Source organism: Bemisia tabaci, chromosome 10 (genome assembly GCF_918797505.1).
Source record: "Bemisia tabaci chromosome 10, PGI_BMITA_v3".
NCBI lineage: Eukaryota > Metazoa > Arthropoda > Insecta > Hemiptera > Aleyrodidae > Bemisia > Bemisia tabaci.
This window is the reverse complement of record NC_092802.1, coordinates 19,360,563-19,387,423: the sequence shown is the minus strand read 5'-3', so window position 1 is coordinate 19,387,423 and position 26,861 is coordinate 19,360,563. Positions and strand designations below refer to the sequence as shown.

Genomic DNA, 26,861 nt, shown 5'->3' with positions numbered 1-26,861 from the left:
AAACTACCCACAATCGTCTCTGCGCGATTAGATCAAACAAAAAAGCGATGCTTTCTATTTTTGATGTCGTTAGAATTGATAACATTTTAATCTCTAGATACGTGAAAGCAGATGTTAGAATGAATCTTTTGAAAGTACATCTCTTTCCCCGAATTGAAAAACCTAAATAATTACAACTTCAAGAGTGAAAAAAGTATAAATTAGAACTATCTAGTCTTAGTGACAATAACGCGCACAGACTCGCAGAGAACGTGCCGAAAGATCAAGCAACTGCGAGCGAGCGGATTCGAGACGAAGTGGAAACGGATGCTGTCCAACACAAGCATCAGGAAAGCTCAAACAGAAGTAAAATTTACATCACAACAGAGGAAAACTTATGGATAGCGAACAAAACCTGTGAATTTTCAAGCACGTTTGCCACTTTTCCAAATTTTAGTTACGAATTCTAGGTATCATGGAATCACGTCGAAGATTGTGAAATCCAGAATCATGCCAATTAAGGCGAAAACATGTCGGTTAATTAATGCTGTATACACTGAAAAAAAAATCTCGGTGTATTTACTAAGAAAAGGGTAAAATTACCAAGAATTCAGGGTTCTATCGATTCAGTTTTTCTTGGTAAAATTACCATTATGGAATGGTAATTTTACAGAAATCGGTAAAATTATTGAACTTTCTCCGTAATTTCCTGGACCTTGTAAAACGCCAATATTTTACCGACTGTGTAGAATTACCGAGTAAATGGCAAATTACATGGAATGATTACAATAAAAGTGGTATCTTACCTGAAAAAAAAAACAGTAAAATCTGGTTTTAGGTAGCTACAGTCTGTCTTGTAAATACCATAATGGTAAAAAGTGAGATGTAAAGGTACAACGGACTTGGTAAAAACGCCGAGAATTTTTTTTCAGTGTCTTATTCCGAGAGAATAAGACAACATTCCCAAGGAAGGTTCTATACTTACAAATAACAATCAGGATGTTAATTAATTACAGGTTAACTCTAATATTTATTTACAAGCTCCCGCTGTTAATTTTACAACCTGCGGGCTCTTTCACTGGAAACAAACTCTTTTACAGAGAGATCCCACCGAATAAAAAAAGGCAGATTTGTTAACAGCCCTTTCTTTCTACCGACGTTCGGATGAAATCTCTCAAGGCAATAAAAATAAATGAATAAATTAACGGTTACGAGACAGGAAAGACACTTTCACAAAGACAAAGAAGATGATTTAATTTCGTTTCTTTTGAAGAGAACTTCCTTCTCTGACTGCCACTCTCTCTGAATTACGCACGAAGAATTTGATGGGTACAAAGAACTTTTAAAAACTTTTACTGCAAGTTAAGCGTCATTAAGTTCGACTGATACAAATTAAATTTAAAGAATGGTGTTCTTTAATGTCATATTCAAACATCCATTCATTCCTAATTAGTATTTTGGGAGGAACGTGATACCTTTTTTCCATGAAGGTTCTGCAATGAAAAGTTTTAGACTCTCTCTGCTGAAATTACCGATGCTTTCAAAGATCTTTTTCCCGAGGTAAATCGTCAGTGGGAAGAAGTGTCGACCTCAAAGCTGCAGAAAATGTAAGAATACCCTGCAATTCTCACAGAGTATTCTTCGAAGTTATGTCATGCTAAGTAAGGACACCGTATATGAGCCATCAGGCGTTGCCACATTTCCTTCGGCAAATCACGAATTTTCAGGAGACTTTCGAACATATCTCCTCCAATTTTTCTGAGGATTTTGTTTGTAATTTGATCCAAAAAGTCTGAAAATTTCAAGGAAAAATATTCATACCTTTCTTTTAAAATTCAATATTTGCTGGGAGGAAATTTGGCAACATTCAAATGCTCATTCGGCGTTTTACTCAGAACGGCAGAATTGGCAACACTGCCCTCGTCCATTTAAATGTATGAAAAACAATCGGCATTCATCGTAAGTATACTCCCTCATCTACAATCGATTATTCACAATGGATTTCAATGGATGAAAGAAACAGTGTCGCCAACTTGAATGATCTCCACTGTCGATGCTCGAAGTGCGCAAAAGGAGAGGATTTGCTCTAGGAAAACTCAATGCGCTGCAGCATTGAAATCTTAAGTAAGAATCACACGATTCGAATATAAACCCTATTGAAGTTAAGATGTTCTTGCCGAACACGGTATAACTTGGATATTCGGTCCGAAAATGTAAACACGGACCAACGTAGCAGAGCAAACAATAAAACTGGCCAAACATTAAACGAGTACGAGCTGTCTGCAAGGTGCAACGCTCGCTTGAGATAATGTTTTTCCTCCGACGCGCACGTAGCAATTTTCATCCACGTGGCCGAAATTGAGGAGCCGGAGGCAGAGGGCTGTCGAAAATTTTCAATACAGCTGAAAGAGGAGTTATTCATATGTAAAGTTGCGCAAAGTTTGAGGTACTCAAATGTATCGCGCTTCAAATAATGGCTCTGGAGGCACAGTGCGAAATTCGCCTTCAGTTTCGCTGGATAGGCAATACACCCACCGGGAAATACGCACACAGAAAAAAAGAAGATTGGTTGAATTTACCCTTCACGCTGTATTTCACACAGCGTGGAGGTAATGGTAAATCTACCATCTTCAAGTCGATTCTGTCAGAGGAATGGATACCTGTGCCGGTAGATATAGTAACGCTCATCTTTTTACTGGCAGAATTGACTCTCAATTGACGTTGTGCGAAATACAGGGTGAAGGAATGGTAAATTTTACCAATCTTTTTTTCAAGGTATTCGAAAATGTAATGTATTGTGATGTCTTACCTGATAGTATTCCTTGTCAGTCTCATCTAGATCATCCGCATTCCTCACGTCAGGATCTCGATTCTGTAGGAGAAAAGAAATAAATGATTATCGAATGGTTATGATTTTTATGATAAATGATTTATTAGGATAATATCTTTCCGAAAGGATGTAAATGGGCCTGCTGCAAATGTTCAGCTCTAGAGCAAAAAGATGGGTTGCTTATTAAATAAAATGGCTCAAAATCACGAGTAGCATCGCGAGAGACCAAAATACTAACTTAACTTGACAGTCTGCGTCGAAAATAGGCGTTCTTCAAGCTTCCCACTTGAAGAACGATACTACGGCTTTGGTGAACGTTTCGCAAGAAGAGTACCATGCAATGCTTGCTCTGTAGGGTGCTACGGAATGTTCAATATTGCTGACGCCAACTCACCAAAAAACATGTTCTGAGGAGGGATTTTATCGACTCGTGTATTCATATTTACATTTCCCTTGCGTTGATAAGGACCATGGTCCTTCCTCACGATTTGCGTGCAGGAGCGTCGGCCATGTTGAATTGCGTAGCATCCTATTCCTAGTGCGCAAGGGTTGTATGGAACGACTCCTTTAACGAAATGTTCACTTGTGGCGGAGTTTCGTTTTTGAAGTATGGGAAGCTTAAAAAACGCATATTTCATAGGCAGATTGTGAAGTTAGGATTGTGATTCAGATTTCTGCAATGCACTCATCGTGATTTTTGAGCCATTTTCTGTACGAAACATCTCTTGTTTCTGCTCTGGCTGAAGATCGCAGCAGTCCCATTACCAATGTGCCGTTTCTTAATGGAACGAGCCGTACGCCAAAACATCTAAATATAAGCTGAAAGCCAGAGCGAGAAAAGTGCAAAGGGTCTAGATACCCCTTTTCCTTGACCCAGAGACCCTGGTAAAAATTGGCAGTAGAATCTGTGTTCCAAAATACCATAGACCTACAGCCGGCTGTAAGATTTCCAATAGCTTTTATAGCCGGCAACACAATTTCTTATAGCCTTTTATAGCCTATGGCGATTAAACAACAGCCTGGCGATAAAAGGTATGCTAAACGTCACTAATTACGGATGCTAGGACTTAGTGAGTTTTTGGACCACTGCTCTCCTTTTGGGCCGTAGTATCTTGATTTAATTTGCGAGGAAAGCTTCGTACTTTTGATGGATGCCTGCCATTCCTAATATATTAGAGCGCCTTCAATTTTGTATGATACTATGCAATAGCTCTGGTGTGAAATAGTTGCTTCAAGCTCCGTGGCACGCTGCGGTGCGGCAGGCTGGCAGCCAGCGCGAAACGCGCATTGGCGCCTACAAACCTAACAGGGATACTTCACGCGTTGCGCAATGCGTGAAGTATCCCTGTTAGGTTTGTAGGCGCCAGGGCGTCGCCGCTCCGCTTTGTGTTAGGCCCTAATATTTAATCTGGCGGAGTCAGCATTATTCAACTCATGATTTTGACATGTTTGCAAATCCTGTATGGCTTATACTCATTTTAATTGATGAAAAAAATATGTATTAAAGGAAAATATAATGTGTGTATTGTAAATATTAAGGTGGTTCCGTATCAAACTTAATGATTTCCAAAGCACACGAATTTCTACACAATTTCTTATAGTCTTTTATAATCGATGGCGAAGAAGCAACAGCCAGGCGATAAAGTGTAAAGCCCGGAGATAGGAACTTTAGCCCGTCTGCATAATTTTTTATCGCTTCGTGTAGCCCGGCCGTATGATATTCCCCGCATTCTACAGCCAGCTATATGATTTTCTGTAGCCTTCTTTAGCCGGCTATAAGAATTCCTATGGTATTTTGAAACGCAGTTCTTATCGCCAATTTTTACCAGGGGAACGTCATTTTTTGTGGAATAGCGAGCATTATTGCCCTAAGGCGTAGTCAAGCAAGAGAAGGAGGGGTTTAAATCATTTACCCCAAACTAAAATCCAAGTATTTTTTATCTTTGAAACTGCAACACCATCCCACCCCCTCCCTCCTCTTCAAAAATTGCAGTCTACGCGGAGAAAAATGGTACCGGCCTCAAAGAGAGTCTAAGGCACACAAGAAATCCATCAAACTAAGAACAGTTTTGATAGGAAAAATCGCGTTCAGCACTTTGGAAATATCTTTATTCTGATCACCGGCGACTGGGAAAACTATACCGGCGAATGCAATACATTTGAGAATAGCTGTATTGACTACGCAAATTAAGCGTTTAAAAGAGGATTGAGGCATTTCTGATGTTATGAACGTGATTTTTTGACGATTTTATTTTCTAAAGTGTACTCAGTTTATTGTGCATCTTGTGAGCGATGGCACAATTGTTCAAGCCGACATCGAATTAAGCTCAAGGCTTCGAACACACGGATTTCAATGCTATACTATATTTATGACAGAACAAGTTCTTCTAAACAATTTTTCTTTTTTTTAAGAAAAAAAACAAATATGAAATGTGCCCGAAAGAAAACCTCACTTATTTTTTAGTTAATCAATTAACAAATTCAGGGATCTTACTTCAATTCAAATCAGAAATACATACCTAAAATATTCCAAAACTAAAAAATCAAACCAGATAAAGCGTTTTTTCTGATTGAACTTATTCTCTAAACATCGTCTCTACACCTAAGGTGATCCTCTTTAAGCAGAATACAAGGGTACATGGGGGGGGGGGGTGAATTGCAGAAAGTATGATAAAAGAGATTCAACCACAGAAAAAAATAGACTCAACTACATATATTATTTATTTACAACAAAACTATAATATAGATTATAGCAAAAAGAAATTAACTTTTTATGAGAAATCCAGGTAAGCTTGTTAATGAGAGGTTAAAATAATCCTTAATTTGATATTATTTTACAACTAAATAACTTACAGCGCCTTTGCAAGAATAAATTAACTTTCAAGGAGGAAATAAAGAAAGTCAAGTTCATTTTAATGAGAAGTTGACCTATTCCTTTATGACGTGCGATCTGATACAGAAATGTGATGCATAGTAAGTCAGCAAAAGGATGAAGCTAAAGAAGAATCAGAGAAAATTTGTTTAAAAAAAAAAGTCACGGAATTGATAGGGAGGATAGGAAGTAATGAAGTTCGTAAAGCTCAAATAATTAAGAGGTTTCACTAAATCATTTGGTGAGAACTGCGCACATTCTGCAGCAATCTTTTAAGGTTTTCTCAGACGACTTCCAGTTATTCATACAGCAAACAACTGCTTTATTTTCCTCCGATACAAACTAAGTTTGAGCAAGAAATACTTAAAGATTTTGGTATCTTTACAAAAGTCAATCGAGAGTTCGGTTGCAAAAGCGAGAAAACCTATAAACCACCCCAGGAGCAGAGTAATGAAGGATGTTTGCAAATCTTTCAAGCTGTGAGGTGTGGGTTCGTCCTCATTACCTCCAGAGGATTCACTCACATTGAACTGTTCATTTATGAGCAATCTTATGCTCGGCAGAAAGTGCCCCGCTTCTACAAATCTGAGTATCATATTGTTGGCCTCATCGAATAAAAACGAGTTTTTCAAGAATACAAATGAAACGGGATACGTAATCAGATTCTCCCTGACTAAATGGTACGTGTATGCTTTATTCCAGGGGTAAGCCTGTACAGTAACACTTTCCTTTGAGACTATGGATTGAGGAACACTCATGAACAACGCATCCGTTTTCAAAATCGCCTGGGCGTCCTCTTCAAGTTTCTGCATATTATCATAAATTTCAGTGGAATTCGTTATAAGTTTAATCTTAAGTTACACAAATAACTCCACATTATATCTCTATCTAAGTAGTTGACTTTATTGACCGAATTTAAGCTACTCGTTAATTTGGTGGCTAGCTTCTCGAAAAGCTTGCTCTGTTTGAGGAAATTTGAAGTGGCCTCGACATCCGAAGCTTGGATGAATATATCAGCCTCGGCCAGATCGTCGATGGAATCGATTTCTGGGTATCGAACTCCTTTGGTGAAAAGCTTTGTCATATTACTTGAAAAAATTGTTGAAATAATAATCGCTGCGAAGCTGATAATTAAAAATAGGATCTTCCCCGTGTGAAAGCGACCCAGGAGTAACCTTGGAGGGCTTCCACAAAAAAAGTAGGAGAAAACCGTTAGGATCGATGAAGACCCCTCGTAAGAGCTGATCTCTGTCTCAGAGTAGATCCGGCCGACCAAGAGCCGTGGCTGTTGAGGCCCTTGCCAAGTGGTTGGCATGAATCCTGGTACACAGGGAGAGGTCTTCGCCCACCAGGTTTACCTGGGGCCTCTACGGGATTGGATTCTGTGTGGTTCCGAGTGAAGGCGGGTTAGCTCGGGGTAGGGGTAAGAGTCGACTAAAGACTCTCGCCCCTACCGGTGGTACTAGGCCATTTTCGCTCAAGGCCAGGGACTCAGTCCCGACGTCGGAGGACGTAAAACTACCTTGGAGCCTCGGAAACGAGGGATCCTTGCAAATGGCATAGGCAGCCTAAAGTGTCAGGTGTTTGGATGACACCGACCGCCAGCTGGTGCGGAGCAGGGAGCCTTCAGCAAACTGCAAAAACCAAGCAGAGGAGATCGGAAGCCGACATCTCCCCCCGGTGGCAACACCGGAGTCGGACGCAAACCGAGCGCATCGGTACCGTAGGGGGCAAGCCCAATCCCCTACGGCGCGCCGAGGACGTGTGGGGTGACCCCGACCCCGAATCCTCTCGTCACGAGGAGTAGACTCCCCGTGCCGGGTAGGCACAGAAGTGTAGGAACCGGCACGTTAAACCAAACACTGTTGTTGTTGTTGTCTCAGAGTAGAGCTGTCGAAATTGTCCTCGTTGAGAATACTGGAAGATGTATTGCATTAATACGAAAGCGATTGTTGTCATGATGATGAAAATCCACACAACTGGTGTAAAAACCCTAAAGAGCAAAAAATATTGCGGCACGAGTTTGCTGGGTGGGGTTAGGACTGAAAGAGCGGTGGTATCGAAACAAACAGAGAAATCGAAATCAGACGGATTGGTCCCCTTTAAAACTTTGGCGAAATTTATCACGTGTATTGCCACTCCGTACTTTTGACCTACATTTATTTCTAAATTATCTTGAAGGTTTGGATTTGCTACGGCAGGTAGCAGATGAATCATCTGCGGATCAAAGTGACAATTCAGGGACTTTTTAAGACGGTTGAGCACTTCGACGAAAAACGTTTCCCAATGGCTCCAAAGGACTCCATTTTCGATTCCGTCCTTGCCACCGATCATAGATAAAAGAAACTTGACCGATTTGTTATGCATGTCCCTCCAAGAAAACTCGAAATAAGCCTCTCCCTCCTTCCCATCGTAAAATATGATACTATTCCTGAAGGGATCGAACTTTTTGCAGCCTCGAAAGTCGCAAATAACGGTTTTTATACCCCTGAAGAAACGCCAGAAAAATTTCAAGCTAAAATTGACTGTGTCTGCATCATACACCTCGGTAGAATTTTTCTTTTCCAACATGCGAATTCTCCGAGATTGCATGCCGTGCCTTGTATTCAGATTCACCGATTTTGACTCCTGGAGCATGAAAATCAGGTGATTGTTGGCGTTCCAAATTTTATTGCGGTATAAACGGCGAGTCAGGTCGAAAGTTGATTTTGACAATGTCGCAATGTCTTCAAGTTCATCTGACGTCATTCTTACCCTTTCGTCACAAGTTTCATTTGTATGGGTTTCCAGCAACGAGTCATCGACTTGAAAACAGTACCGCGGTAACTTGCGCGCGGAATGCCATCTATCGAATTTAGAGCTGTCCGCGTGCAACGACATATTCAGAACTTCCCCCGGGGTTGACTTTTTTCGATCAGTCGCGGTTTCGAATCTCTCAAAGTTTGGAGCGGAGTGCAAGACTAAATTCATGAGCTCACCTACGTTATTCAGGAAAAATATTGCATTTTTACGGTGACTCGAGACTGTCAACTCAGTCAGTCCTCTTGGCCGATTTATCAGAATTGTGTGGACCGAAAAATTGTGTAAGAGGTGGATTAATGGTGGGACAGATGGACTGGAATTTAAATCCACTATGTAAAAAAGTGTTAGCTTCGACTGGAGAACCGTATTTCGGCACACTTTGAAAGCCAACGAAGTTAAAGAATCTTGATGCGTTTGAGTAGATGGAAACACTATGTAAATGCCTTGAGTCAGAAGGGTCCAAATAACGATGTAATGTTTGTAGAACATGGTAGATGAAACAATTTAAGCGAGTCACAATATGTAAAGTTTACGAAGTTTACAGTTTGACGAAAGGTTTAATGCATGTTTATCTGAATACGAAACAAATTTGCTCCTAATTCGATTGAACTTTCAGATATTTGTACCGATCGACTAACATCTATGAGCAGGGAAAAACATCTAAGTGAACTTGCAACGTTTTGCGAGAAATGAAAAAGCAATCGAGCGTATTGCATTTCGAACCTTAATTTTAAAAAAAAGAAGAAGAAAAAAAATCTGCCGGGACTCAGGAGGCCTCGGCACAGGGTCAAGGTGAAGTGAAGATTGAATGTCTTTACCTAGTTTGTTCTTAAGGGTCCTAAGAATTTTCCCTGAATATTGACCCAATTCTCAAGAGACATTAGCTAGAATATTCATTGAACGACTTGCATTAATGATTATTGCTAGCAAGGTCACTTCGAAAAGTTTGCAGTTATGAGTGTTTTCCTCAAGCTAAAATATTTATCAATTATTTATAAAATATACGTCAAAGCAGTGGGATCAATACCTAAGTCTTGAGTTGCTTTGCTGGAAGGTTTCAGGAGGAGTCAAATTTTGTCACGCTAAAAATCGAAGTCTTGAACCATTACCCTCCTCTTCCCATACGTCCGTCCATACTCCAGGTCATGTCAATAGGACGACGGAAGAGAGGCCGTCAAAAAAGATGCTTGATTGTGTTCCTCCTGGGAGGAGGCGAAGGAGACGCCCATTGAAAGGGTGGCGACAGGGGGTTTTGGATGAGATGAGGGAAAGCCAACTCCCTGATGACTTTTGGGAGGACCGAGTTTGGGGGCGCCTAGGCATCGCAGAGTGCCAGAGAGCGCTGTGAGAGCGACTCTTATGCATGTATTCTTAATATCACTGACAAATAAATATTTGGACCGAGTTCAACAGGAACCAACTCACATCAAGTTGAAACTGAGAAAAAGAGATTTGAAGTTTTATTCCTGCACAAGGCTCAATATAAAAAATAAACTTCAACCCCTCTTTTCACAAAAAAAGTTCTGTTTTTAGACTTTCAATTTTTGGCGGGAGAAAATACACGGTTAGTGAAACTGAAAAACACTCTTCACTCAATTTTTTTGAAAATTCGGGTTGGTTCCTGTCTGATAAACTCGGTCCAAATAAATGTTTCGTTGAAGGGAATTTGGCAGCATTTGTATGCTCATGGGGCGTTATTCCGCAGCACGGCAATGCAACACGCTGCAACGTCCTGTAAATGTTCCCAAGAGTTCAGAATCCTGGGATTGAGTCTGGTTCACCCTCATCCTCGATGCTAAACGGAATGCTCCTGTCCGTAAACAGAAACACGGAGTTTCGAAAACTTGGGAACTTGTAAAGGGCTTCAAGACGAGGACGAGGATCAAAGGCGCCGATGAAGGCATTTGGAGTCAACGGTCCGTAAATTTCAGGGCGAATTGCTAGCCTTCAGCGATCCTTGAGATAGGATTAATGTCGGGGAAATGAGCTATCAAATCGGTTATATTTACGCTGCGTTCAGGACCAGGCTCTAGTAACTTCGTTTTGCAAGATTTGTGCTTCCGCAGTGTTATGAATGTTTTTCTCAGTTAAAGTGACTACTTGAGTCTTAATGATGTACACTTTGAAGGATTTAATGATATTATTGAAGCTCTTATTGAATGGAAATGATCCAGCGGTGGATCCAGCAATTTGGCAACACCGGATTCCCTCTATTTAAACCTGTGTTAAATAATCGATTCTTATCAGAGCACCTGGCCCTTCCAAGAATCGATACATTTCCATAGGTTTAAATGGAGAAGAATAAATTTTGCCAATTTGCTGGATCCGCCAATGGAAATGATTGGTAACATAACTGAAAATATCACTGATTTTCCTTGAGATTTCATCCAAAAATTAGAAAGATTTTGGATGAGAATTGCACGGGTGCGTTTTAGTAAAATTAATCGTTTAAGTCAGTTTGACAACCTTGGAATAGACTTACGTTCCTTCCTCCGCGAAAAGATCATTTGTACAATAATTAATGTAACATCCTGCTGTAAACCTGTAACCTTCACTGTCCTAAGAGTCGGTCCCTCTCTGCTTAACTTTACCCAAAGGTGGGAGATGATTCATGCGGTTTTTAAAGTCGACTTAAAGCTTCCTTGCAGCGCAGCGTTCAACTTGTTTCTCGAGCTTTGACTGATCGAGCTCACAGTCCTTACAAATTGCACTTACGAGAAGAAACTCCTTCCCAAAACGCGTAAATCAAACGTTAATACGTCCGCAAGGAACCTTAATACACCTCTCTGAATCAAAGTTGAACGGAGTTATGGAAGTCGAATTACTCTCCGGGATAAAACGCGGGAATAACACTTCCTTATAACACGATTCGAGTTCGAGCAAAGATGCACGCAAACTTATTTTGATTAACTTTGGACGGTTTACGTCACTCCAACAGAAATGGCGATGACTCGTTGCGAGTTTCGGATTTGTTTTGGCGCGACGGAGATGTGGGTCGTGGGGGTTCACGCTGCCTCGCGTTAAGACGCCAGATTTCTAAATAATTTTTTTTTAAAAAAAATCAATCGTTTGGTTCAAAGTTTCGTAACGATTATTGAAGCTTTCAATCGCGATTCATAAAATGTCAAAAGAAAAAAATACATTAAAGTATTGCGCGTCATGCGTGCTTGAGTACGCTCATTTTTAGATAGGTGAAATACATTTTTAGATAAAAATTAACAAGTCTTTCATTAGCTTAGAACTTGAAAGGTGTGTATGTAGCCAAAGTGCGAATGAATGTGCAAAAATTGACTAATTTATTTAATCATAATTTTTGGTCAAAGATTTTTGGCACACTATTGCCATCGTTACGACCTTTGGGATCAGACAACTGCTTCTAGGAACATGCAGAATGCGGAGAAAATCATACGGCCGGGCTATACGAAGCTATACAAAATTATGCAGCCGGGCTATAGTTTCTATCGCCGGGCTTTACACTTTATCGCCATCGATTATAAAAGGCTAAAAGAAATTGTGTAGAAATTCGTGTGCTTTGGAAATCATTAAGTTTGATACGGAACCACCTTAATATTTACAAAACACACATTATATTTTCCTTTAATACATATTTTCTTTCATCAATTAAAATGAGAATAATCCATACAAGATGTGCAAACATGTCAAAATCATGAGTTGAATAACGCTGACTCCGCCAGATTAAATATTAGAGCCTACCACAAAGCGGAGCGGCGACGCACTGGCGCCTACAAACCTAACAGGGATACTTCACGCATTGCGCAACGCGTGAAGTATCCCTGTTAGGTTTGTAGGCGCCAATGCGCGTTTCGCGCTGGCTGCCCGCCTGCCGCACCGCAGCGTGCCACGGCGCTTGAAGCAACTATTTCACACCAGAGGTATTGCACAGTATCATACGAAACTGAAGACGCTCTAATATATTAGGAATGGCAGGCATCCATCAAAAGTACGGAGCTTTCCTCGCAAATAAATCAAGATACTACGGCCCAAAAAGAGAGCAGTAGTGCGAAAACTTACTAAGTCCTCGCATCCGTAATTAGTAACGTTTAGCATACACTTTATCGCCTGGCTGTTGCTTAATCGCCATCGGCTATAAAAGGCTATAAGAAATTGTGTAGCCGGCTATAGAAGCTATTGGAGATCTTACAGCCGGCTGTAGGTCCATGGTATTTTGGAACACAGATTCTACTGCCAATTTTTACCAGGGTGGACAATCTTAAGTACCGATCGTCTAATTCTTTTCTTTTCGAGCGGTCTTCTTTACAGTGGCGTGGCGTGAATGATCTATTATCGATATCTCGCCATTTGAAGCTATGGTAAAGGATAGATTACTAAGGTGTTCGCTGCGAACACCCTAATGATCGATCTTTTTTCATAGGTTTGAGTGGCGTACAGATCGATACATCGCAAAGCGCGCCACTTCGTTGCTTCTTTACAGATTGATTCTCATGGTATTACGTTAAAAAACTATATTTTACTGTGACAGTGCAACTAAGATAGAAAAGTGGCCAAATGACAAACGACAGTTGAACTCATGCACGACGACTGAGAATTGTTTTCAAAATGTATGATTCAAAACATACAGACTCCAAGAAATTCGTAAATAAACAAGTTGACTGATGTCTTCCAGCTGAAAGCAAAGAGACCGATTTTTGCCAGTGGCGAGGCGTGAATGATCGATTATCGAAATTTCTACAAAAAGCTATGGTAAAGAATCGATTATTAAGGTGCTCGTTAGGAACGACCTGTAAATCGATCCTTTTCCATAGATTTAAATGGCAGATTAATCGATTTATCGCAATGCACACCACGCTACTGATTTTTGCGCAAAAGTTCTGACCTTTGCACACTCAGCGAAATGGTCGAAACCCTGGATTCGTTCTATAATATGTGACTTGGCTCCTTTCTGCGGGTCGATTATTGAAATGTATAGACAAAGCTATAGACACAGAGGGCATAATGAGTACAGAGCGATTCTATTGGTTGAAATGGGTGGTTTTTATAGACTAAGGGGGTACATGATGGACTAACTATCGGGTCTCTCGTGAGTTGCCTTTAGTTAGTCTTTTACCTGCGTCCTTTGTCCATTGCAACCACCCGCTTACACCAATAGGAGCCCTCCATATCCTTTTTATCTTCTTTGTCTATTGCTTTGTGTATCAATTTCAATAATCAGCCCGCTGGTAAACTCGGTCCCTCGCCATAAAAAGAGTGAGAAATCTGACTTACCAGGGCGGGAAATTGCTGACGAAGCTCTGCACACCATTGGGAATAGGAGGATCCACAAGTTGAGATCTTGTTGAGGAAGTCCCGCAACTCCCGGGCCAAAAGTGTGAAATGCTCCATCTCCACTTGCGACATTTGCAGCCATTCCTGACATCAGAAACACGTAACACGTTAACGTTCTTCATCCTCAATTTATAGTACGTATAGAAACGCACCGATTCAAAGGTGTTTTAAAATTTCGCAGTTTGAAAGAGAAAGAACCGATTTTGGAGGAGGGAAAACTGCGAGGAATCATTTGTCAACTGATTTTCGTGGGGAGGAAAATTAAAAAATTTAAAAGAAACAGCTCAAAGGAGAAAGAACCTCATTTTAAAACACTTAACATTGAGTTGTTGATACCAGAACCCTACAGGAATGTCTTATACGAACATTTTGGGACAAAATGTTGAATCAAGCTGGAGGTGAAACCGTTTGATATTCCAACTTTTAAAAAAAATATATGTCTAAAAATGTTTGAAAAATCCTAATTTATCAGGTTCTAGATACAAAATTACTGGGTTCGAATGCGTCTTAACGGACTGAATACTTTAAGGATATCTTTCTGTCAAGACACAAAATTTGGCACTTCAATGCAACTCAGGAAAAATTGCTCTGTTAAAAATTGTATTTTTGTTGACCAAGGTATTTTTTCCACTGGGCAGTCACAGATAGCGATAACACTAAGTTTGGGGGGAGGAAGGTGGGGGTGGACTGCATTACGTAAAAAAAAAACAACTTTTGTTCCATTAGCTTCCCTACGAGGATTGGTGCTTTCACACAGGAGTTAGAAATAGCAGTTCCATATTACGTGGTGATACAAATGTACGTCATCACTGTATGATTCTCACTATTGTAAGTAACCCTCCCGCATTTAGAGGTCCCCCCGAAATATGGAAAAAACTGGACCACCAAGAATTTGAGCGACTGAGTACAGACGCAATTATTTCTGAAAAATTAGTCCAAAAAATGTACTTGTTCCCATTGAACATGAAGAGGCAATTTCATTTTCACTTCATATTTGTTTATCTCAATGTTCTTAAGCTCACAGGAGGGTGGGGAGATATCTAAAGAAGCTAAAAATTGACCGCGTTTAGCAAAAAAGAACTAAGCCACATCAACTACTGCCAAAGACTGAGCGATCTATTTTTTTACGACAGAGCCTTTGTGGTGATTTTTTTGAAAATTTTACAGAATTTACTTTGTATTTTGCGGAAAACTTACTGAAATTTGCAACAGAATTCGCACAGCCGTTTTCATGAAGAAAATTAAATTTATCAATAGCTATAATGTGACTTGGTTCCTTTCTGCTTAACGTGATTTACATAATGTGAGACAGGATGCCTAGATAAGATAGCACGACTGAAAACACACATTGTTAAAAAATATTCTCTTTAGCACGGCACTTAAAATTTGATTGCCGGCCTGTGCATTTGATGAGATGCCTGATTTAACTAATTGCCCGCGACACCTAGTAAACAATTGGACGCATTTCTATCAAACGGAACTATGTGCATTGCGACGTGAGCCCTGTAATGCATATATTCTTATGGGTCTCAGGGCTCATGTCTTAATGCACATAGTTCCGTTTGATAGAAATACGTCCAATTGTAAGTAAGTGTGTCAACAGTGCTCCCATATTTCGGCACAAGTACCGACTTTCGGAACTTTTGAGATTTTCCTGAATTCTTCCCGGGATTATTTAAATCCCCGCAATTTTCCGGATCTTGTGTATTTTCCGGAATTTTCGGAAAAATCTGAAAAGAATCCCGGAACCATTGACGGTTATGAAGTTGAATAAATTGGAACAAAAAAGTTCCGGGTCCCGGAATTTTTGACGGAAATTAAATGTTTGCACTGTTTCGTGGTCCATTCCCTAAAATTGAACGCTTTAATCCAAAACATACCTACTCGGCTTGCCGCGAATTCGCAAACAAAGGGGCACACTCGGACACTTCAAAATCGAGGAAAATCACGGATAACTTGACGGCTGACACCGAACCGCACACACTGGTGAAAACAGCCGAAAATTTTCCGAGTTTTGCAACGCGAGACTAAGACCGCGTAGCGTAAACAAAACTGCAGACGTTGCATAATGCGGGTTCGACGATCAGCGTGGTCGTCACACTACGCAGTGTGTTTGAAAATAACGCGTTTTGAGTCCGGCGTCGGAACTGAAAATATTTTCGGACGTTACTCTGAGCAGACCACCGATGCCGTGGTCATTTTTTGGCGAATTTATCACCGGAAAAAAGTGAAGTTGATTTAACATTCTGGATGTAAAAAAGTGTGCGAGAACTCATAAAATGCTAAATCATCCGCCACAGCAGTTACTTTTACATTTTGGCATTGTTAAAGTAACCACTATAGAGCGGGTAATTCAGCATTTTAGAAGTTCTCGCACACCTTTTTTTTGGATTCAGAATGTTAAATCAACTGCATGCACTTTTTTTCCGGTGTAGGAACTAAGACGAAAGAGGGAATTGCTATGCGGTCAAAACAAGGATATGTTGACTCTACAGGCTGTTTCGTGAAAAAATCCGGGATTTGTTTTTCAAAAAGAATTTCACGATTTAAAAAGTCATGGAATTCTGTCACTGTATCCAATGTTCGTGAGATACCAGTGGAGGTGTTTCTTTGTCTCTGGAATTTACCTCCAAATAGTCAACTTAGTTGGCCATATATCTCATAAGCAAAATACCTATTTTACCGTATTAAAGAAGCTAGCAGTAACGTCCGAATTTTTAAAGTCAAGTTTCCTTTCAAATTCGACCAATCTTATTTGAATAAATTAGCTGAGTCAGCAACAAAAGCAAAATGCATCTTATTTGTAAGAGGACGAAAGTTGTGAAAAATCAATAGGTCCGCAAAAATTGACATCGTTAAAAAGAATAGCAGTTAATTCTACAGTATTCCGAACTGTACTTTCTGCTGTCGTCGAGCAAAGGTAAAATTCGAACGCCTTCATGCAATAACTCATGCTCTCGAGACGATCAGATTGCATACACACAGACTTGAAGGCGTTTTGGCTACCCTTGCTAAGTCTGAAGAGAAATCTAACTAAGTCTAAAATTTCCCGGTTTTTCCCATATTTCCTGCCTGTGGCAACCCTGTTAAGTGTATGTAGAACAATCGATTCTTGTTGAGGCAACTTGCCTCTCCTGAAATTGATATTATAGCCGCTTGAAGGTGATTCAACAATTTTCCCTGACATTTCCAGGTTATCCCTGAATTTTCAAAACTCTCCGACATTTCCCTGTTATCCCTATAATCCCTGACCGTGGCAACCCTGTTAAGTGTAAGTAAAACAATCGATTCTTGGTGAGGCAGCTTGCCTCTCCTGAAATTGATATTATAGCCGATTAAAGGTGATTCAACAATTTCCCCTGACATTTCCAGGTTATCCCCGACTTTTCAAAATTCTCCAACATTTCGCGATTATCTCTAGAATCCCTTACTGTGGCGACCATGTTCAGTGTAAGTAAAACAATCGATTCTTGTTGAAGAAGCCTGCCTCTCCTGAAATCGATATTTTCAACAGAATTAAATGGAGGAAAACAATGTTGCCAAACGCCACTGTATTGGAAACATTTTTTCCATCTTAGTTTTCCCTCCACTTTCTGATCTCCATACCATCCTTTCAAATTATTTTCATGAAATCCCTCTTTTTCGAACAAATTAATCTCCAAATTTAGTGTACTATTTCCTTGTCCTAACTTTTAATTTTGCACTACCTTTTGTGACCCCTACTTTTTAAATGCTTAAATTCTGTACCTTATTTTGATCTCTCCTCTAAGGTGTTAATGGCTTAATTGTTAGAAGCACCAAATAAACGTGTCTACCAACCAACCATACGTACCTCGATGAAGGTGAATATGGATCGGTGCCAGACAGGGATCTCGAGGGCGATGCAGGCGGGGCTGTCCCTGCGGCGGGCGATGCGGTCGGAGGGGGAGAGGGAGCTGCGGCGGCTGTTGGGGCCGGGCCCCGTGGCTGCTACGGGCACCGTCACCGCCGGGAACTTCTTCTCCTCGGCCGGCGTCGTCGCCATGCTGTGCACCAGCTCCCCGTGGTCCAGCGGGCCCCCCAGCGCCCCCGCCGAACGCCCGCGCGGCAGGTAGATCGAGTTCCCCAGCGAAGGCCACGGTACCTGAAAAAAAAGTCCTTATCGATTAGGACAGATTTTGTGGTAAATTGCGGGGGGCTTCCTTAAGAGGCCGCACAGTGGATCGGGCACCGAAAAGAAGTGAAGTTGATTTGGAACATTCTGGATGTAAAAAATATGTGCGATGCAGGGTGGCAAAATTTCATGAAAAATGAAATCTTGAAATTTCACGTGAAATATTTCATGAAATTTCAGAAATGCGTGAAAGATATTGAAAAGTACCGGTTCCTTTCCATGTTTCGCAAAATTTAAAATTGGGACTTTCTTCCATTTTTGTGTGTTTAAGTGCGGGTTGCATACTCTAGCCCCTGAAAAAAATGAAATATTTCACAGGCTCGTGAAATTTCATGAAATATTTCACAGGCTCGTGAAATTTCATTAAATATTTCACAGTCTCGTGAAATTTTATGAAATATTTCACTGAAATTTCCAATCTATCATTTCTTTCTTACGTTTCATGCCACCCTGGTGCGATGACTTATAAAATGCCGAGGTATCCTCCAGAGCAGTTAGTTTCACATCTTGGTATTGCTAAAGTAACTGCCGTGGCAGGTAATGGGCCTGTTGCAAACTTTTGCTATATCAAAACTAAGATTTGTTTCTTATAGATAATGCCTCAAAAATCACGATGAGCGCATTGGCAAAGTCTGAAATGCACTCATAACTTCACAATCTGCGTAAGAAATTTGCGGTTTTTTGAGCTTCCCGCTTCAAAAACGATACTACGGCACAGGTGAACATTTTGTTAGAGGAGGCGTTCCATCGTCGGCAATATTCATCATGGCCGACGCCAATTCGCCAAAACACGTATGATGAGACGAGCTAACACCTGAGCAGCATTAGACCAGATAACAATCGGCGTGTTTACGTTCATATTTTCCTCGCCCGCCTTGATTGACCCTGAACTCACCTCGAATTACGCGCGGAACTGCGGAAGCGTCGGCCATGATGAACATTGCCGACGATGGAACGACTCCTCTAACAAAATGTTCACCTGTGCCGTAGTATCGTTTTTGAAGCGGGAAGCTCAAAAAAACGCAAATTTCTTACGCAGATTGTGAAGTTATGAGTGCATTTCAGACTTTGCCGATGCGCCCATCGTGATTCTTGAGGCATCATCTGTAGGAAACAACTCTTATATTTGCTCTAGCAAAAGTTTGCAACAGGCCCATTCGGCATTTTATAAGTGCTTGCTTACTTTTGTTACATCCAGAATGTTAAATTAACTTCACTTTTTTCGGTGAGTCAATCAGAGAGGTTGAACATGAAATTGTTGACTAAAACTGCGAATGTTCTTGTTTATTTTGTCACATTTTAAATGTTGAAGAGTGCTTCTAGAAGCAAGTTTCACTAGGAAACCAGTGGAGTCTCTTTTAGAACCTCAGAACTTTGTATAAACGGAGTTATGAGCTTTTAAATTTTCCAAATTTTGTCCGACCTCTCTTTTTGACCCGCTCCACCGTGCGGCGGCGTCGTGGGTGCCGTAGTAGCTGAAAAAAAGTCCTCATCGATTAAGACGGATTTTGTAGTAAACTGCAAGGGGCTTCTTGCAGGGGTCGGGGCCACATGCAGACTGTGAACAATTTGATGCCGACCTTTGAATAGAGATAGAGTCCATTTTAGTATGAACAAATATTACATACGAAGAGTATATCGACGGTGTAAGTTGGCAATCACATAACTCGTTCGCGGTGTCTGAAAATCTCCGCGTCTATGTTATTTTTTTGAAGGAGAACAAAGTGACATCATTCCTTGAAGTTTTTGCAGACTTTTCTGCGCACAGGGAAGAAAAATCACGGCAGACTTAAAGAATTGCCGTTGAATAGTTTTCCTTTTAAAAACTAAAGTATGACAGGAAGTCTGTAACGTCGCAAACCGAGTTATGAGATTGCCGACTTACACCGGCGTGTTTGGCGCAACGTGTAAAGTATTCCCGCTATCTTGTAGGCGCTCGTATGAATTTCGTGCCGTACAGCGACCGCACTGTTTTTTGCGCAATGCGTGAAGTATCTCCGCAGTCTTGTAGGCGCTAATATGCGCCCCGCGTCAACGGGCAGTCGCACAATGCATTAGATTTGAAAGGAACCGGAGAAACAGAGAAGAGATATCAACTTTGAAGAATGGCTGGGTAAAATTGATGCAGTGATTCATGCTAAGTGCAGATATGTACCCTGAGTCCATACCGTATGGATCCAGCGACCCAGCGTCTATACACCGTATAGACCCAGCGTCTATACCGTATAGATCCAGCGTCTATACCGATGGACCCAGCCAGCGTCCATACCGTATGAATGGCAAGTTCATACACATGCTTTTCCATACCCGACATGCTTAAGGCACATCTCTGCTCTGGTCGTGAAAGCCATATACCTTGGATTTTCCAATCGGTATAGACTCTCACTACGTAACCATTTTTTTCCGTGCAGCGGAATAATGTCACTTACGGCTGTTTTGCCTGAAACTACGTCATTTTTTGCACTCGTACGGTTTTCTCATACGTCTCGTTTTAGAAATGTCCTAGGAATGTCCTGGAGCGTCCTTCCGGAAAAATGAGTGAATTTATGCAGAAACTAAGTCAAATACGTGATACGATTTCGAAAATTAGACAACTACTCTCCCGTGCCAAGGAAAAACGCCGTATGAACACTCGAGAGTTGCCGAATTTACTTCGATAAAACGATTGTTTTTGGGGAAAGCTATGAGTATTATTCCTTTAAATTTTCAGAATCTTTAGGTGGAATCGCGAGCAAAATTATCTGAAAAATTCGGAGGAAAATATTCATAACTTTACCAGAAAATCCGCGTTTTATGAAAGGAAATCCGGCAACGCCTGAAGGTTCATACGGCGTTCTTCCTCAGCACGGCAGTACTGCTCTTTATGCTATGACTAGAGTCCCTTTATACCCACAGTTAAGACAACTCTTTTTTGGTAGGGCTGAAAGTGGCCTAAAAAAAATCCAATTCTGACTGGTTCTCGCTCATGGAGGCCAAAACGAGTGCATCAAGATGGCGGTACCTCGAATGTGAACAATAAAAATGAAATTAATTAATTGTGGTTTATTAAGAGTAAATTGTTATTTCCATCGGTCCAAAATGAAAATAGATGAAATTATTCACAAACCAATCTCACTTTCTTTTTAATTGATCAATTTGTTGATGTTGTTGTTTTTGTGTGACAAACATCGCAGGATTCCTGATCCTTATCCCTCAATATCGTTCGTTTGGGTGCACTCGTTTCGGCCTCCATGGCCAGCCAAGGCCGGCTGCCAGTCAGCTGATAATCGAGTTGTCTTAACTCTGGGTATAAAGGGACTCTAAGCACGGCAGTACTGCTCTTTATGCTATGACGGGAGAACGCACCTCGGGGAGGGTGAGGAACCTGGAGCTCTCGTAGGAGACGCGCGGCATGGAGCGGGAGCGAGGTCGGAGCCCGCGGTTGGCGAGGAACTCGGCGGCGGCGGCGATGGGGTCCTGGATGATGCCCCGCGTCGGGTGTTCCGGCGAGTCGAAGTCCGGAAGATTCTGCAGCTGCTTCTGGAACGCCAGGATCTCCTGCTCCGGCGTCTCCTTCCCGGCCGTCTCTTGATTGTGCAGCACCTGCAAAATCAACCAACGGGAAATTTCATCCGAATCATAGCTTAGACCTTCAATCTTATCAAATTTATTCATTTTAATCCTATCTCATACGATAATGGCCAGTGCTCCCATTTCATGACCGTCAAAAGTTCCGGAATTCGGAACTTTTTTGTTCAAACTTCTCCCACACCATGACCGTCAAAAGCTCAGGGACTCCATAAAGATTTTTCAAATGTTCCGAGAAAGTCCCGGAAACTGCGAAAGATCCGGAACAATTCGGGAATTTCAAAAGATCCGGGAAAATCTCAAAAGTTCCGGAATTTGGAACTTGTACGGGGAAATGGGAGCAGAAGCACTGGAATGGCTTTCAACTTAGATTATTATGGCCAATGCCCTGCGGGTTGATTGTTGAAAGACAATCCTATTGGTTGAAATTTATGGTTTTTATAGACGAAAAGGTTATATGATGAACTAAGTGTGGGGTCTCTCGTGGGTTGCTGTTAGTCAGTCTATTACCTAACTCTTTCATCCGTTGCAATCACCCATTTCCACCATTAGGATCCCTCCATATACCTTTTGTCTTCTTTGTCCATAGTTTTGTCGATCTATTTCAACAATCAGCTGCTGAAGGGCGTTTTCATACCCGTCCCCTCAACAGATCATTTCCTCTGCGGGCTGACTGTTGAAATTGATAGACAAAGCGATGGACAAAGAAGGCATAAATAGTATAGAGCGATCCTATTGATTAAAATGGGTGGTTCTTATAGACTAAGGGGGTAAATAATGGACTAACAATAGGGTCTCTTGTGGGTTGCCGTTAGTTAGTCTGTCTATTGCAACTACCCGCTTCCACCAATAGGATCTCTTCATACTCTTTATGTCTCTTTGTCTATCAATTTTAACGATCAAGAAGAAGAAAATCTTCATCTCAAGTACCACAGTACGACGAATATATCAAAATAATTTGCAATTTATTGAATTTCTACCATGGTTTAATATTTAATATGATCGAACCTTCACACCATTGTCCTAAGTCCACTCGATTGTGGAGGTTTTAGCTCCTGTTGCACATGCATCTATCACTTAGATTATTCCACATTTAATCGAATTTTATTCACAATAGGTATCTTAATTTAAAAAAAAAAAAATAAAACATTATCATTTGAAGAAAATCATGTCAATTTTTTTTTACAATCCACTTAAAGATTTACGTATCTAAGTTTGACCAGAGTTTCTTCAAGATTAGAATAACATTTTGACTACAGATTTGATCATGGTTTGAGAAAAACTTAAATGAAAAACATATTTCAACATATTGAAGAATGACTTTCTTAATTTCCATTCATCTGATATTTCCGCTTTGAAAACAATTCATTATCTTGCACTAACCTCTTTTACATATGAACTCTAACTGAGAACTCTGAAAGCGATAAAGCGATAAAAAAAAAAAAAAACAAATCGTTGGTTGGATGAAGGAACTAACCTTAATATTAGCATGTGATTTAGACCTTTGTTTATTACTATGTCGAAGACTTGAGAATCGAAATGAAGATCTCCTAGGCTTATGATGTAAATGAACACTAATTGAAGGCAACGGTACAAATCCAGGTAGTGAGTCTGTAACAATCGTCACAAAATATTATTTGTATCTAACGGAGCAAAGTTCATTGACCTGAGATGGAATGATAAAGATGTATCTTCAAGCATTCAAAAAATCAATGTAATAAGTACTCTTTCACTTGGCTAACATTAGAGAGCAATACTGTTTAAATGTTCAGAATTATTAAGCTCGGTAAAGGAAACATTTTGTTGAAATTAATGTAAACCCGTGGATGCGTAAGCTCCACACGATCATGGTAACATATTAAAAGTATGTAGGATCAGATTTAACTCACTCACTTAAAAATTTCCAGATTTTCATTTGCAATATACTGAAAGCTTCAAGGAATTCAAGTTCCGTACTTTCAAAAATTTCAGTTTTGCAGCTGACAAGGATTCTCATGGTTTTTTCAAACTCTCTAAGAAACCTAATCGCAAATTGTCAGTTTTTTCATAAATTTTACAATCTCTTGATGGGCTAGTCAATCAGGTCACATAATGGACCACTAGACAAGGCACAAATTCAAGCATTCTAATACATTTTTCCTGACGAGAATTTTACGTAGAGCACGATTCGCGCAACGGAAATTACTGAAACCAACTTCTAACAAAGATATTAAACTTTTTAGTTCACATTGGTTACGCGGGTTTTGAACTGCCCGCTCACAAGAAACTTAAAGCTCTACGTGAGTCAAATCGCGCACTACAACGGTCTCAGCAAGCCTCTCAATCGAGCAATGTTCATTCCCACCATGGGTTTTTCAAACTATAAGCAATTTGCAATAGATGAGCCAAAGCGTCAAGATTGAGGTTGCCAGATTTTTATATAGCAACAGACTGTCATGATAACGTTTAGCGCGCGATGTGAATCACGCAGAGCATTGAGTTTTCATGAGCGGGTGGTTTGAATTCTCACATCAAGAATCATTAAATATCTTCGTAAGGAGTTGATTTGAATAATTTTCGTTGTGCGTATCGTGTTTTACGTAAAATTTTCGTTACAAAACATGTATCAGAGTGCTGAAATTCGTACCTTGTCTGGCGGTCCATTATGTTTAGAAATATGCAGTTTTTAGATCATTAGGTAAGACATCTAAACGCCAAGTTTTCTCTCCCACTATCAAAGCAAAAATCGCCCCCTGAAAATCACATTCGATACCGTCATCTTCTAAAAAAGTGAAAAGAGTAGACGCCATGGTCTCGGCTACCTTGCACTTAATAACGATGCACAAATTCAGCGAATGTTTCTAAAAACATCAATGTGCGTACGATGGATCGATAAAACAGAGGCGGGAGAAACCACGGCATGCACTATCGCCGTGGGTGACGTCATCACCGTCACCGTCATCGGATGTTTTTTCGAGAGACGACATCGCTGTTCATAGTGGATGTAGAAGCATGGCATTTGGATGAATCTTATTTTGAATTGATAATTGGGCTGACTTTATTGATAAGGAACCATAGTATCTGGCTTATTATAAGAGAAAAACGCATATTCCGTTAGTTCCTCTACGCCGAAAGGAGCTTTAACGGACGAGCCACGAAAAAGGGCTCCTTTTCGCAAAATAAAGTCCATTTAATATCGTCGAAAATATGATAATGTAGCCTCGGGTCCAACATATTGGACTCCATGATAATTTTTTATGTAACTGCTTGCTCATCTTGTCCGAGATCTTGGACTGAGTGCTCATCGCTGAACTTTCCACTTCTTCGCTTGAGCATGGAGTCCAATGACAGGGAGATATCCCTCAGTTTTAATGCTTATCCATTCTCCTTCGTAGTGAAAATCGCATATTTCTTTTTAATCTGAGCTAAGTTATCCTAACCAAACTTAACCAATTTTCTACAAAAACACATTGTTTCCGTCTTTACCTACCTCACCAAATTGCTTTGAACATTTTTTGGACTCCATGCTCGTCTAATGTCAGAGAATATCTGCACCTCGCGATTTTGGACGCTATGCTTACTTTAATTTTTCAAAAAAAGGTATTCATTCTTGACAAGAGCACGGAATCCAAAATCTTGGACGTGATGAGCAACCAAGTATTAAGAGGGTGAGCATAAAGTCCAAAACCATGAACCCAATGCTACATTACCGAGAAGGTCAACGTTCAGGTTCAAAATCCATGCTTTAAACAGTTGGAAGATTCAAAAGCGGGACTAAAATAAAATTCTAAAATTACTCTAAACTAAGACAGAGGGAGAGAGCTAAGACGCAGGGTAAAGATGCGATGAAAGCCGGTCTACCATCTCCAACAACTGCTGACGAAATGTCATAGAAAAAGGACGGGCATTCAGGGGAGATACGGGGGAACAAGCGAAAGAAAGTAACAACTCAGATGAGTAAATCAAGAGTTACCGTAGTGATTTAAACAAATCCGAAGCAGGGAGGGTTAAGCAGGGTAAAAGTATTAGTCAAAACAGGGATGATGTTTAAACGGTAAGGTTGAGAAGCCATTCGAAGGCAAGCAGCCAAAACGGAAAACGAATCCCTCGCATTCTCGGTAGGTTTTTCGGGCAAAAATAACCAAAATTTCTTGACTTTTCTGCTCGACGATCTACTAACATGCATTAAAATAAAGAATAGATTTTTTCTTTAATTTGAGGTAGATCTCAAGAGGGGAAGGTTATTCTAAGGTGGATCTCATCCTCGTCTCAATGGGACGATAAGCAATCCATTATATCTCATATCTCTAAAATTTTGCATGTGGAATGATTCACGCGAGAGGGAGTTAAAAAAGAAGCAGTGTATGAATGGCCCAAATGAATACACTTGGAGACCCCCAAAATAATAATCTTAAGCAATTTGACCAAGTTTAGCGAAAGTTATAGTCAAATATGGACGCTATTTTTCCCCCAGTGAGGGACCAACTTGTTCAGGATATGATTTGCCAAATAAGGCCCGATGGAGATCGGAGTGCGCAATTCCCTAGGCAAGATTTTTAAAATTTGATTGGATTTGCTAAACAAATTGCTCAATTCTCCTGTCATCGTTCATCTCTGGGGGAAACTGAGCAATAACTTCCAAACTAGGGTGTCAACTAAAATTTTGTTCAGAATTTTCCTGATATTTACATGCTTTTTCCTGATATTTGAAATGAAATTTCCCAATGTTTTCGTGCGAACACATTGAAATTATTTTGATTTCACGGATTTAATGAATTGAATATAAAACTTTTCACTTTAGAATTAACTCACTGCACAAGGTTGAAAAATGCTTCACGAACTCGAAATTTACAGACCCATGACCAGTTTTCCTGATATTTTCCGGTTTTCCAGCTTTTGATGACGGTAGACACCGTGCAAGTGAAACTCTCACGCTGAAGGGGAGATATCACGAATGGGGGTCTCAAAGATATATTCTGGCGTGGTCTTCTCCTAAACTAAACCCTCCGCAGGGTTGCCACAGAATTTGGAAAATTAATTTCCCCGACAGTTCCCTGATTTCCCTGACACTTCCCTGATTTCCCTGACACAGGTGAAATTCCCTTACAATTGAACAATTTTCAGGGTGTTAAAAAACCATAGTTAGAAACGGTTTTCGGGCATTTGTTGTTCGAATCGTCAATTAAACTCACCCGAGAAAGCATATAAAGGCGACTCGACGATTTTCCCCTGACATTTTCGTCTCTTTTCCATACATTTTCACATTTTCCTCACTTTCCCTGGCATTTCCCGGTTTTCCCTGACTTTTTAAAATTCCCTGACATTTTCCGGTATTCCCTGACAAATTTTGGTGAAATTCCCTTACAATTGAACAA

The 26,861-nt window shown here is 40.5% G+C and overlaps 1 protein-coding gene across 2 annotated transcripts in view; it reads right to left on the bottom strand.

The window, feature by feature from the left end:
• The window catches only part of LOC109033369 (uncharacterized), a 358,654-nt gene that overhangs the window by 96,428 nt on the left and 235,365 nt on the right, over positions 1-26,861 (bottom strand). For both annotated transcript variants that reach the window (XM_072305106.1, XM_072305107.1), the window contains exons 25-29: positions 22,985-23,118; positions 21,286-21,522; positions 17,620-17,910; positions 13,728-13,871; positions 2,789-2,851 (exon numbers count right to left, since the gene is read on the bottom strand). In XM_072305106.1, coding sequence (XP_072161207.1) covers positions 2,789-2,851; positions 13,728-13,871; positions 17,620-17,910; positions 21,286-21,522; positions 22,985-23,118 — 869 coding nt within the window. The remainder of the gene's footprint in view (positions 1-2,788; positions 2,852-13,727; positions 13,872-17,619; positions 17,911-21,285; positions 21,523-22,984; positions 23,119-26,861) is intronic.